General features: G+C 37.6%; 1 protein-coding gene across 1 annotated transcript; it reads left to right on the top strand.

Annotated features, from left to right (window-relative positions):
- Positions 1 to 193: 193 nt before the first annotated feature.
- Positions 194 to 12,752, top strand: jpt2 (Jupiter microtubule associated homolog 2). Its single transcript, XM_053515376.1, has 5 exons — positions 194 to 375; positions 1,958 to 2,109; positions 4,797 to 4,939; positions 7,256 to 7,298; positions 11,227 to 12,752. The coding sequence occupies exons 1-5, from the start codon at positions 320 to 322 to the stop codon at positions 11,472 to 11,474; spliced, it is 642 nt and encodes a 213-aa protein (XP_053371351.1). The 5' UTR covers positions 194 to 319; the 3' UTR covers positions 11,475 to 12,752.
- Positions 12,753 to 14,090: the final 1,338 nt, after the last annotated feature.

Genomic DNA, 14,090 nt, shown 5'->3' with positions numbered 1-14,090 from the left:
TACTGGTTAAACGGGGGGGAAGAACCCATTCAGCCAATTAGCATTCAACTTTGTCTTCAACTTTGTCTTTGTCCAATAGAAAACGGTTCTATCTTGATTGATTAGGGTTTAAACCAATGAACAAACAGAACAATTCCAAAGGTCTATTTTGACTTCCAAACACGTGGCCCGTCCTCCTGGGCGTGGCCAGCACCCCCCACTCTTGTAACGCTTTTTGTGCGGCTAACTTGTGAGTGCTGCGTTACCGAGGCGCCGGTTTCCGCATAGCGGTTTCAGTCAGGAGACTTGGAGTCGTGCATGTTGAAGGAAATACGCGACAATGACTTCGACAAACATGTTTCAGGGCCTTGAGGACGGCGCGAAGCCTAGTTCGAGGTATAACCCTCTCTCCTTGTGGTGAATTTGAAGTGCGCTAGCTGATCTAGCTTAGCTCATCGGGGAAAAATCCCAAACAGGAACTTGGCTAGTTAAGCTAGCTAACTTTGATTTAGCTTTCTGTAATGTAGCTAGTTAGCATGCAGAAAATGTAAACGCTTGCGGAAATGGCAATCCAGTATGTACAAAATTATATAACTTGATATTTAATTTTTTAATCTTGAAATACTTGTTTTGCTGATTTTTCCCCCCACCACACATGTGCTGCACAGTGAGTGTTCAGTAATTGAGGCTGATTTAGCCTTGTGTATGAGCTCTAATAAATGACTAAATCTGCTTTAATTATTGTCAGCACAGTGATTCTAACCTCTGTCATGTGAAACTTTTTTTTTTTTTGTCTCACACGCACTACTTGCCTTGCTTTACCGCCTTTCCCTAAGATGCAGTGCCGATCCTTGAACGCACGGGGGCGCGTCACTGCAAATGTGCTTTCTTTTTTTTTTGTTGCCCCAATTAGTTTTTATTTAATCAATTAAACTAAAACGTTGCCTAATTCTCGATTCTGATTGGTCAAAAACTGTTAAGTTTCTAAAGCAGCAGCTGTGAGCGTTGTGCCTGTTTTATTGTACTAATTTATAATTTACAGGTTCTTTCAACACTTACAACATATTAGCCATGACCAGAAGAGTAAAGTTATTGTTGTTGTTATTATGTTTATTATGTTTATTATTATTATTATTACTATTATAAGGTTTTGGAATTAAAAGCAAAAATACGTAGGTTATGTTTCAGGGAATTGCTCCTCTTTGTGATGCTGAAGGCAGTCAAGAATGCATGAGATTAAGTTATACTATTGAGAATAATTAAAGAAATTAAATAAAAAATTTTTTTTTCCATTTTTATGGGATTTGGCAGGCACTCCACATCCAGAGCGACTTCTTCACGTCAGGGCCTCTGAATCATTTTACATGACCCTTAAGTCTGGTTCATTTTTATCAGTGAGAACACAGTTGACCTGCACTCAGGAACTGCGCCCAAGTCTGCTTAAAGAGCTCGCCTCCAGAACAGTACAGCGTATACGGGCGTGGACACAATCAGATACGCAAGTCATTTGTACCTGAGCACGGAAGTAGATTGCTCTTCAGATGCAGCGTATCTGAAATCTGTGTATGCATAGTGGGAAAGTTAACTTCCTCGTTCTCTTTCTTTCTTGTGTTTAATAACAAAGTGAAGTGATGGGGAGGGAAGGGGGCAAGCGTTCCTGTTCATGTGAAAACGCCTTTACGTCATATCTTATTTGCTATTAGAACAGCAGTAGTAGCTTGGCGAAAGACAAATTCACTCCCGTGTAAGAGGAATAGAAGTCTTCCGGATGTTTAACTGTTTCTCCGCCGCTAATTATTTTCCTGTAACAGCACCCTTAGTCATGTTACCCTTTTTTTTTCTTTTCTTTTTTTAAGTGAATTGCAGTGTAAATTAATACTGCAGATCCCAGTGGGTGCTGTTGCAAGCTGATTTGTGTTTGAGTTTGTGGATTGTATTATATTAATTGACTACTAGCATGTGTGTGTTGTGTACATAGGGTATTGCGACCTCCTGGTGGAGGCAGCAGTAATATATTCGGTGGCTACGAGGATGACGGCGGTGCTTCAAGACGGCCAAACAAGATGGCTTCTGCCATTTTCGGTCCTCCAGAGGAGCCTCAAGCAGGCCCCAAACGCACCAACCCTCCAGGTATAAAAAGCTTATTCTCTCTCTCTCTCTCTCTCTCTCTCTCTCTCTCTCTCTCTCTCTCTCTTTCTCTCTCTCTGCTCTTTTTATGCTGCTGGTGTGAAATCCTCACCACACTGTAATCAGGCTTTTGCATTTCTCCACCTCCGGTCCGTCGTTCTGTACAAGCAGCAGGTTTGATTCGCGAATTTATTACTCGAAGGTCACAGCAGCCATGCTAGTTATTTCCAACCCCCTATATGCTATCGGCAGTTTGCCGATCTAGCTCCAGAGTATTTTGGGGGGAAACCATGAGGAGTTTCTTTCTTTATGCTTCACCACTGACCACGTTTCCCAACACTATTGATCAGAAGTTTCCAGAGTTCTTTGGGTGAACCATGTGACTTGACCGATAAGAAACATAGAGATTCAGCTTTAAGTGGTTTTCTTGTAAGCACTGAAGGTTCTGTTCTTTGATTGGCTGTCAGCCTGTGGCATGTTCTAGAAGAGTCCATGCTGATGTTAGCATGTATGCGCCCTTAGGAATGAGGAATGGAATTTAGAAAGCTCTCAGGAGTTAAGAGGGAGGATGTGTGTGTGTTTTTATAAGTTTTATAAGTTGGATAGAAGCGCTTTAATATCCACACATTAGTATTTAGGCCAGGGGTAGCTCAGTGGTTAAGGCATTGGACTGCGGTTCGGAAGATTCCAGGTTCAAACCCCACAACCACCAAGTTGCCACTGTTGGGCCCTTGAGCAAGGCCCTTAACCCTCAACTGCTCAGATGTATAATGAGATAAAAATGTAAGTCGCTCTGGATAAGAGCGTCTGCCAAATGCCTAAATGTAAATGTGTTTCAAAATAATGTTTATTTTTTATTTACACAGTACAACTTTACAATATTAGAGCTATTAATTTATTTTTAAATATTGACTGTGGCGAATAGGTATGGGAAATTTTACTCCAACTCTGCACACTTGCAGGACGAAATGAAGACAAATTAAATTCCCTTTTTTTTTTTTTTTTTTTTTTACAAATTCTTTAAAATCTTTCGGGGTAAAATAATGATAAAAGTCTATAAAAGGAATTGTACTTCCTTTTCTAATGATACAAATGTTATCCTTTGACCATTTCTTGAATTTATTACTGATTCCAGCTGCTATGTTTATTATTTAAAGAGCTTTTCCCCTCTTATCATTTCCTTCTTTTTTTGTCTGCGTATGTAATTGTGCATGTCATAGGTCTGGCTGGAGACGGGGATCATGAGGACTGTGACCATTCTATTTAGTTCTGTTTTGTCAGTTATTGAGTTTTGGATGCATTGTTTGCTGCAGGATACATTGTGTTTTATATTTAGTTACATGCATTTAGCAGGCACTCTTATCCAGAGCGACTTGAAGTTTCCATCTTTAGATATAGTCCTTACACTGGTTTACTAGGTTACTAACGAAGGCTGTTTTTACATTAGGGATTAGGGATCGTGTCGAACACACAAACCCTTCCCAAAGACTGGTTCATTTAATCAGTGACAACACGATCAGGAACTGGAAAATGTGCCCGGCATACTCGGTCTTCTATATCTGATTTGATCCATGCTCATCGTACCTGAGAACAGAAGTAGATCTTTTTTTTTAGATGTGACGCCATCAGTGCCTTCTGTGTCTGTGTGCATGTAGCAAGCGCCGATCTCATCCTCTCACCTACACAGTCATAGCTGATTAAGTAGGAAGGCACACGAGAGTGTTGCTCTTAACAACGTTTTTTCCAAATTATCAATGATAGTGCGAAGGTTAACTTTCTCTTTCTCTTTTTCTCTTGTATCTATTGACGCTAACAAAACAAGTAGGTGCATACCACCAGCAGCTGTATTGGAAAATGTGTAAATACACAGTCATTCCTGGGCAACGGCACAAATAAATCATGCCTAATGTGAAAACATTCTAAGTGTACGATCAGACAAACACTGTTGAAAAGCATTTATTATTATTATTATTATTTTAAATGTGAGACTGAGGGATGGCGGTTAACCCAAAGACTTAAGGAACAGTGACTCAGCTGTACGGACATCTAGAGGAAGGTCATTCAACCACCTAAGTGCCAAACCAGAAAGCAGTCTAGATGCACGTCTTCCTCGATCCCTGAGAGATGGTGGGACCAGCTGAGCGACGCTGCAGGGAACATGGTGCAGTGCGTTCCTACAACATATTTTATTATATAGACTACTCCCTGTATGAATACAATTTACCTGCTTAGTATTAGTAAATATAATTATGTATCCAATTATGTAAACATTAAAGCACTTTTTGTAAGTAGCTCTGGATAAGAGCGTCTGCCAAATGCCTAAATGTAAATGAATAGTAAGTAAGGTCCCCCCTCCCCCCACCCAAGCTAAAGCGGTATGCTTACATTTATTTCCCCTCAAGAAAAAAAGAAAACAGATAGGTTTTTTTTTTTTTTGTGCTTAGTTCCAAATTCTAGTATAAACCCGGTTTTGTTGTTATAGTAAACACCAGCGACAGTTAAACTGTGTTAAGTGCGTTATTATACTACGAGCTAATAGGTAAACACCCAAGCAGCGATTATTTATTTTATTTATTTTAATTTGTATTCATACAGCATGTAGTCTATATAAAATGTGTTGTTGGACTGTTAAAACTTAATGCATGCAAGTCTGAGATCTCTCTCTCTCTCTTTCTCTCTGACTCTCAAAGGTGGAAAGAGCAGTGGGATTTTTGCCGGGCCTGAGGCTGCCTCCCCAAAACATAAACCGGTGCCTCCAGGTGGAGCAAGTACCATCTTTGGAGGACCGGAGACAAACCTGCCTGCAGTTAAAAGTCATCCAAACAAGCCAAAGGTGGGTTTATATTTAAAACAAAGCTCACTGGGTCTTTAAAACGTGAATGTTTCCTCGTTCATCAGTTTTGTTTTGTTTTTCTTCGGGATGTCTGTTTAGTCAAACTTTTATCTGGTCGCATCGCAACATGTCTTTTGAAAACTAATATTAGTTATATAAATATATTTCACAGAGCTGCTTTTTTTATATAAATGTGTCACTTTTTAAAAAAAAATCTCTATTTTTTGATTAATTAATTTGTACTGCTTCAGTTGCCTACCAAATCTCAAAACCAATGCGATTGAGCTTCTAACGCGGGCATGCTTGCGGTTTTTCAGACTTATTAGCACTTACAGTGTTTTAAGACTGGAGTAAGCGCATGTAATGAGTTTGTAGAAAAAGGCTGATCGGAGAAAGTGAAATTTTTTGATAATGTAACGCCATAAAAATGAATTTCTGTGGCACCATTTGGAATGGTCTCCAGTCGCGGCCGATCAAACTGAAAAGCAGCTAATTCTGGTCACTGGCCGATCAACCGGTGCATCTTTATTAGAAAAAATTTTAGGAAATCGATTTTGAAGTCAGTGTGGTGATGCATGAATTGCTTCGCAAAGGAATTACGATTCATAACTCAATCTATTCCCCTCCCTACCCCTCCTCTGCATCCGTGCGTAAACCTAGTGTTGTCGGGTTGACTGTGTTCTCCATATTGTATTTCCATACTAAAAAAAGATTAGTGAGTGCTGATACATGACACAGTGATATGGAGAAAGATTATAGTACAGGCTTGCTATATCATGTGTATATACTGTACATAAATTAATCATGACAATACTATTTCGAGCGCTCTGTGTAGTAAGCATGCAGCAGATTTATTTTTTTTATTAGATTAATTATTGATTAATCATCGACTGGTTTATTTATGGAGCGATTCCTGACTCCCATCAGTACATCTGGAACTCTGAAATCTACCTCAGTAGAAAGCTTAGCTACTTCATTAGAGCAACTAGCAACTATTATCTTTCTTTATTTTATTTTATTTTTTTAGATTCCGTTTAACTTTTTCATCGCCAGGTTTTGGTGTTGAGAACTGAAGGAGCTTTCTCGGAGGTATGTTTTTATTTAACATGAGCTAAGAATCCTCTAACAGTTCGACTGGCGATCGATTAATTACTAAATTTTTACAGGTTAGTTGTCTCTTGACTGGCCGATCTCATAAACTGATACTGTTCTGACGATGCAAATACATCACAGCCACATCGACACGCCTGTCACCAAGACTCTCTTAAGAATGTCAAATTTGCAACATGCAAAGTTTTTTTTTTTTTTAAAAAGAAAACTAGAACCACATGAGGACGTCTGCCAAAAATTTTAACACAACAAATCTTATTCGCACTTAAGAACAACGCACCGTAAATAATTAGAGTATGAAAAGTTATCCGCAAAGGCCGCAGCTAAATCGACCCTCACTCGCCCACCTGTATGGAGCCTTTCAATGCAGACTAAAACTGTTGTTACAAAAATAATAATGTAGACAAAGAGAAAAAAAGTGGTTCCCAGTTCTGGCCGACGCAGCCGGGGTTTACCTCACCGCTCCATGCCTGTGGGCTGACGGCGAGCGGGTATTCAGTACGGCGCGCACAGTCTGGTAGATAAGAGGAACATATACTGTCTCTTAAAATGCAGAAATGCTGATATTTATAAAGATTGCCTGCCCTCGCTGATTACTAATAAAGTAGCCATGACTGGATCGGCAAATATAAAGTGACTGATGTCTGTGTGTCTATTTAAAACGTTTGAGACAGCTTTGTTTCATGTGCTGCACGTTAAACCAAGTGAGTACAGATAAGCATGTCAGTATTTGTGACCGACACTTGATGCTAGTTAAGGAAATTTTTTTTTTTTTTTTTTTTTTTTTTTTTAAATATATTTCTCTTTTTAGCTGAACAATGGTTTCACTTCCTTTTATAATTTACATGTAAAAATAAGAGAACTAATATGTTGTCTTGCATAAATGGAAGTTTAAAATGTATAATACTTTCTAATTATTTTTATGTATATAATTTTTTGGGCTGTGGAACAAATACTACAAGTGTTTTGGAATACGAGCCCACTTTCGGAACGAATTATGCTCATAATCCAAGGTTCCACTGTATTTATAGTAAATTAAGTTCATGACAATTAAGGAGCATCACGTGTAAATAATGGGTGAATAGATGATTTATTCTTTGACCTCAAATCCACTTTATTTTGGGGACGGTCTAAACGTGTTCTCCAATGTGCTCAACTTTTATGCAACATGTCTGAAAGCAAAAGTAACTTGTTTTTGTTTTGCAGGACAACATAAGTATGGGATCAGCTGTTACAGTTGAAGCAGCAGGTAAGAAATCACCACAGAGTAAATACCAATCACTCCTTCATTTGTCATTTCTGTTCATCCTGTTCTTTTCCAATGCAGTCTCCATTTACAGCATCTCTCTAATTTTTATGTGATTCAAGAAATTAACGCATTTCTCCGTACTGAGAAAAGAACCAACGCCTGTTTACATAAAACATTGATGATGAAAGTAAAAGGGCAAGTCAGTCTAGCAAGGAAAACCAACACGGAGAAAATGTTGGTCTTGCTAGGACAAGTGCACACTACACAAAAATCTCAGAATTGCTGACTGTACATGACTCGAGTCTCTTACAGTCATTTCATTGGTGGGGGTGTTTGTGGGTGTGTGTGTTACAGTTGAGACTAAGAAACTGCTCTTGATGAAGATACTTATCGAAGCCTGTCTAATTTCCAAACCACTTTTTGCAATGATTGATGTCGTACTTTCGTGTCACTATTTTGTATGGAAACAAAAACAAAGTGAGCGGTCCGGTGGAAAAAGTTGGCTGTTTCAGTATGCAAGAATGTGCGCTTTTATTTTGCAAGTTTTTTAAAAAACAGTATGGATTAAACAAGATTTATTTCTTCATTTATATTTTTTTTAAATAGAAGCTATTATTATTATTATTATTATTATTATTATTATTAATAATAATAATAATAATAATAATAATATACATTACAAAATTTTGTTCTTGTCCTCACACACAAGTGGCTGAATTTTTTTTTTATCGTTTTTATTTCCTCACAAAGGGTTTATTACAGAGAAAGTCAAACTGACTCACCAGGGAGAATTTGAATTGTATCACCGCGAGTTTATAAACATCCATATTTAATACCATTAAAAAAAATAATAATTAAAAAAAAAAAATATATATATATATATATATATATATATATATATATATATATATATATATATATATATATATATATATATATATATATATATAATATTCATTTTCTTACAATTCTGACCAAACTTCACAGATGGGTAATTCAGGACGCTGTGGTACCTGCCAGGGAGCAATCGTTTAGAGCGCACCACCTGTAGCATTCTAGAGCAACTGCAACATTTAACTACCTCAAATGCAAACATGTATAAATAAAAAGGAAAATATATAAAAAAAATATATATATATATATTAGTGCTGTCAATCAAAAAAATTTTTAACTAATTAATCGCACAATTTTTTGCAATTAATCGCGATTAATCACAATTAAAAGACTGAAACTTTTTGGATAAGTAAATAATTAATGTAAACTCAAGACAATTAAACTATTTAAATTCAAATATGATTGTTTATTGGAATTTTTGTTTAACTTGTAACACAGATTTTCTCATGTAAACAACATACCTGCAATAAACCATCAATATTTTCCAAATTAACTGTTGGCTTGAAAGCCATATTTATTACAGAAATAAAAACACAGGTATGTGCCATTTGTGTCATTTGAATTTTAAAACAATCAATGCAATTTACATTGGCGAGGCCCTGTAGAGATTTTCGGTGGGGTGTTTTGCTTTTAAGTGATATGTCAAAGACGAATCTTCTCTGGTATTTAAATTCAGCTTTGCAAAATGTACAGATTACTTTTGTTTTATCCACAGAACCATCCGGCAGAGTTTTATACTGAAACTTTCCGTCTAAAAGTCCTTCCTTGGTCTTATCCATACTTCTTTGCACGTTGAACACACGTCGGCCACAACAGGAAATAAAAAAAAACTGCAACCGCGTTAATTGCGTTAATTTTTTTTAATGCGTTAAATATTTCAAATTAATCGCATGCGTTAACGCACTAATTTTGACAGCACTAATATATATATATATATATATATATATATATATATATATATATATATATATAATGCCCAATTAATTAGTCTGTGCCTGGGAGGTCTGGGCTAAAATCATGATGATCGCACTAGGCTTATCTATCTGATTTCACCCAAATGAGGATGCCTTCCTTGTTCAGTCTGATTCCTTTAAAAAAAAAAAAATTCTTCTTTCTATTGTCATCCCCTGGTCGCTGTCACGTTCAGCTTGCTCATCAGGAACAATCTGATCATTATGATTCATACATATTTCCTCACTCTTCTCAAACACACACAGGTGCTCAATAAATTGGAATGTCATCACAAAGTTGACTTTTATTTCAGTAATTCATATTCGTTACACACGGACTGATGTTCATGATGCGTGTTTATTTCTGTTCATTTTGATGATTATGGTTTACAGCTGATTAAAATCACAAAATTCAGTATCTTAGACATTTTTTATATAAAAATAAAAAAATTAAAAACAGAAATGTTGGACTACTTGGTCGAGGCTGCCGTTGCATGAATTACTTAAGCAGTGCATAGCCATGAGGTTTGGGTCGGGTGAGTTTGCTCGCCAGTCAAGTACAGGGATACCACTGTACTTAAACCAGGTATTAGTACTTTCGGCAGTGTGGGCAGGTGCCGAGTCTTGCTGGAAAGTGAAATCAGCATCTCCATAAAGCTAGTCAGCAGAGAGAAAAATGAAGTGCTCTCAAACTTCCTGGAAGACGGTTACGCTGATTTTGGACCTGATAAAAACACAGTGGACCAGCACCTGCAGATGACAGGGCTCCCCAAACCACCACTGACTGTGCAAACTTTACACTGGACCTCAAGTAACTTGCATTAACCCCTTCTCTCTTCCTCGGGGACCTTGATTTCCAAATGAAATGTAAAATCTGATTTGATCTGAAAAGATGACTTTGGCCCACTGAGCAACAGTCCGGTTGTTTTTGTCCTTAGCTCAGGAAAGACGCCTTTGACGTTGTCTCTGATTCAAGAGCTGCTTTGACACAAGAAATGTGACCGTTGTAGCCCATGTCCTGGATATGATAGTCTGGTGGCTCTTGAGCACTGTCTCCAGCTGCTGTCCACTCCTTGTGAATCTCCCCCCAAATTCTTGAATGAGCTTCGTTTCACAATCCATTTAAAGCTGCGGTTATAACTGTTGCTTGTGCACCTTTTCTACTTCATATTATTTTTCCCTTCCATTAATGTGCCTGGATACAGCACTCTGTGAACAACCAGCCTACTGACACCATGAGTCTCCAATATTGAACTTTTTCACAATATTCTAATTTCCTGAGATACCAAATTTTGGGTTTTCATTAGCTGTAAAACACTTTAAATAAATCAGTCTGTGTGTAATGAATCCATGAAATATTTTTACTGAAATAAATTAACTTTTCAATAATATTAATTTATTTTGTTATTATATTATTTACTTTGTCACAACTTTTTGAATCCCTTACATTCTAACATTATTATATTGGTTTGAATAAACTAGTTTAATATGTATCTGCCATGAAATAGCCTGAGAAGCTGATATGGCAATAAATCCCAATACAAACAGTTTCAATGATATTCTAATTTATTGTGATGCACCTGTGTGTAAAGCTGCATTGCGTCTATGATCATCGTTAAAAGCACTATATAAATAAAATTGGATAAAATAATGAGAGAATAGAAAAAGATTTATGATCCAATATTTAAAAATGGTGTCAAGTTTTTGTTTTTAACCTGTGATGTTGGTTGCATCTCGCTTTAATTAAGACTCCATTCAGTTATGGCCCTCCAGCAGCTCTTCTTTTCTCGACGTTCTCCCTCTTCAAAGACAGTCATCAGCTTCAGAGTTGAAACAGCCTTTATTTAGTCTTATCTAGATAAAATCTACACACAAACATGTCCTGGCTGGCACGTTTTCTGTTAAAGCAGCCTAAACAGGTTTTATATTCCTAGTGTAGGGAAACACTTCCAAAAGCTACAGATGCCGAAAGTTTAAAGAACATTCATTTAAGATTTCTTTATGTTGTTGTTGTTGTTGTTGTTTTTTTGCATAAAATACAATAAAAGCCTGTTAATCAAGTCTTATTTTAATTTTCATCACAGCACCTCCGCCTAAGGAGCCACAGGAAGTGAAGAAGGAAGCGGTCGCCCCTCCTCAGGCTACCCCGAAAAAGGAAGCTACCCCGAAAAAGGAAGCTCCCCCTCCTGAACCTGTAGCCAGTCAGGATGTCGAACCCTCCCCTGACAAGCCGGCGGAGAATGACCACGAGCCGCGCCTCGGACCTCGGCCCCGCTCGCACAACAGAGTGCTCAACCCTCCTGGTGGAAAATCCAGTGTGGTCTTCTACTGACCACTGCTTTTGTTTTCTCAGTCGTTCTCTCTCTCTCTCTCTCCCCCTCCCACTCGGTTCTGTCTTATTAACACTGCTACTTACTTTTTTCCTTTTTCTTTTTTTTTCCCCTAGAGTCTTCTTTACCTTCTGTACTATATCCTTTTATGTATGTGTTTCTTGGTTTAGTTTTTCCCCCCCTCTTGCACTTTCTAACTCATTCCTTAAACAACCCTCTTCGTCTTGCTATCTGACGGTTTGAGTAACGGTCGCGCTCAATCAATCAAATGGTTCCTTTCTCATCAATCACACTTGGAGGTTGATTTGTTTTATAGATGTTGTATAGAATACCAGTCTGACGGTGAAATGTTAATCGCGTGTGTGTGTAAACGGTAAACTGGAACCACTGTCGTAATACTGGCGCATGGCATATGTATCTCAGTCCGAGTGTGTTCTCATGGAGTGGTTCACAACACCCATCTCCCAACGAGCCCCCACCTACCCGTCCCTCTGCTACGCAAGCTTTGCTGCATGGTGCTCCCAGAAGTCCAGCCAGGTGTGTTAGAATGTAGAAAACACAACCAGCAATAAGAACATATGACTGACATTTTTTGTTTTAGTGTAGCTCTAAAACTCCCATGTAATCAGACCTCTAGTGGTGTGACAATTTCTCCCCCCACCCTTCTCATTGGAGATTGCAATGCTGTTAAGTTTTCAAGTAGTACAGTACAGGGGGTGTTGGATGTATTAACAGTGTCCCTGTTTTTGTTTAGGATTTTTGCAGGCCAATAATACCATACCATAATGATTGCGCTCCAAATCTATATCAAACCAAAAAAAGCCCACATAGATGATCAGATTGTAATACATGCATATTGTAGAACAAATGGCTGACTCCAGAGTATGTTCATATTCAGCATGGATTATTTTGGCAAACAAATAATAATAAAAGATTAATAATAATCATTGTGTCCTTTAAGATTAAAAAAAAAAAATCTGCAGGTATTTGGAACATCAGAAATATTCTCTTACAAGAAAATGCTCTCTGGATAAATGAATGTTCATTTTGTACCAAATACCAAAGTGTCACGTTTTCACACTTTAATCTGTTTTTCCTTCGTACACCTTGAAGCTGCCGGTTTAAAGTTAAACCTGCAGCAGGGATGCAGATGGTGGCACGTGTTTGCGTGCAAGTGTGTTTCTCACATGTTGGTGGAAGCACTGCCCAAAGTGCCTGTATGGTTGAACGGCAATGTCACAGAAAACTGTGTAACAATAAACATCTATTTTGATGATTCATACTCGTGATGTGTGTCCTTTTTTTCCTTGTTTGTTTGTTTGTTTAGGTCATGCTTATGAAGTTATGAGTTATCTTAACCTGTTTTTTTGGTTACATTTTTCGGAAAAATCACAATGAGAGCTCTCAGTAGTGCTTTAGATAAATGAGTGAGAAAGAATATAATAAACAAATATTCTTTGTTTATTCATATTTTTAATTTAAAAAAAATGGGAACAAATGCTTCACTGTGATGGTCTGTTGAGTAAAGATGAAAAAATTATCTCCGCAGCAAACTTATTTCCCCTCTTGTCTCCTCAGACAGCTCAGCATTCTTCAGCCTCACCAGTATCCTAATCACCGGCCTGATTATCTGTGCATGTTTCTTACTGGTTTGTGCTGGACCAGCATGATTAGATGGTTTTTATGCTGGAATGATTCATAGGTCAGCGTGTGGCTTCACAAACAAACATTCCTCTTAAACTGGTCAATTACAAGGACTGGCCTGGAAATGAGAGACCTTCAGGAAGCCCGGAGAACTGTTCAAGACTAGATTTAAAGAAATACAAAGCGTGGCTCTGTGAAAGCAAAATATGGAAAACTGACTTTTCACAGTACTTTATATTTAGTATGACATTTCACTGTTTTGTATTCCTCTGCTTGTCTGTATTTTCTACATCAAGCTTATACTAGCAATAGTTTATTATGCTATAGCCATTCATACACTTTCTACACAGGGACTGAGAGCTTGGTCCATCTTTTGGAACAATTTTGGTTAATTAAACCAAAGTAAAATAAATACTTGACCATGTATCTGAATTGAATCAACATTTTTTTTTGTACTGTCATTACAGTCTGCTGGCTTTATGCCTATGGTTGATGATTTAAACGCTGACAAAAGTTGTTCCTCATTCAGCTGCTCCCATGAGGGGTCACTCCAGTGGGTCACTTATGATCTGCACATTACATTTATACAAGTTTTTACACTGGATATATGAAGTACTCATTCATATGTAGAGGCAATTTAGCAAATTCTAGGTATACTAATATATTTAGAGAGTGGGAAGAAACCAAAAAGATCCATACGGAGCAAATAACGGGCATTTAAAGACTTAAAGCCTCACTTTGCATCCAAGCCTCATACACTGACTAAACATATCTCCTCTACCTCTATAATCAGTCACGCTCAATGGCAGAACATCAATCTTGGCTCAATGCCGCGACACTTCAGCAGACGACTGAACTGCAGAGTATAAGCTATGATGCCAGATTTTAGTAACATGAATTTAAAAGATTTTACCCTATTTATTTGACTTTATATTAGGCATGTTGAGCCACCTGTTATCTCCTGAGCATGCTGT

The sequence above is a fragment of the Clarias gariepinus genome, chromosome 16 (assembly GCF_024256425.1).
Source record: "Clarias gariepinus isolate MV-2021 ecotype Netherlands chromosome 16, CGAR_prim_01v2, whole genome shotgun sequence".
Classification (NCBI taxonomy): domain Eukaryota; kingdom Metazoa; phylum Chordata; class Actinopteri; order Siluriformes; family Clariidae; genus Clarias; species Clarias gariepinus.
This window is presented reverse-complemented; position numbering and strand designations above follow the sequence as displayed.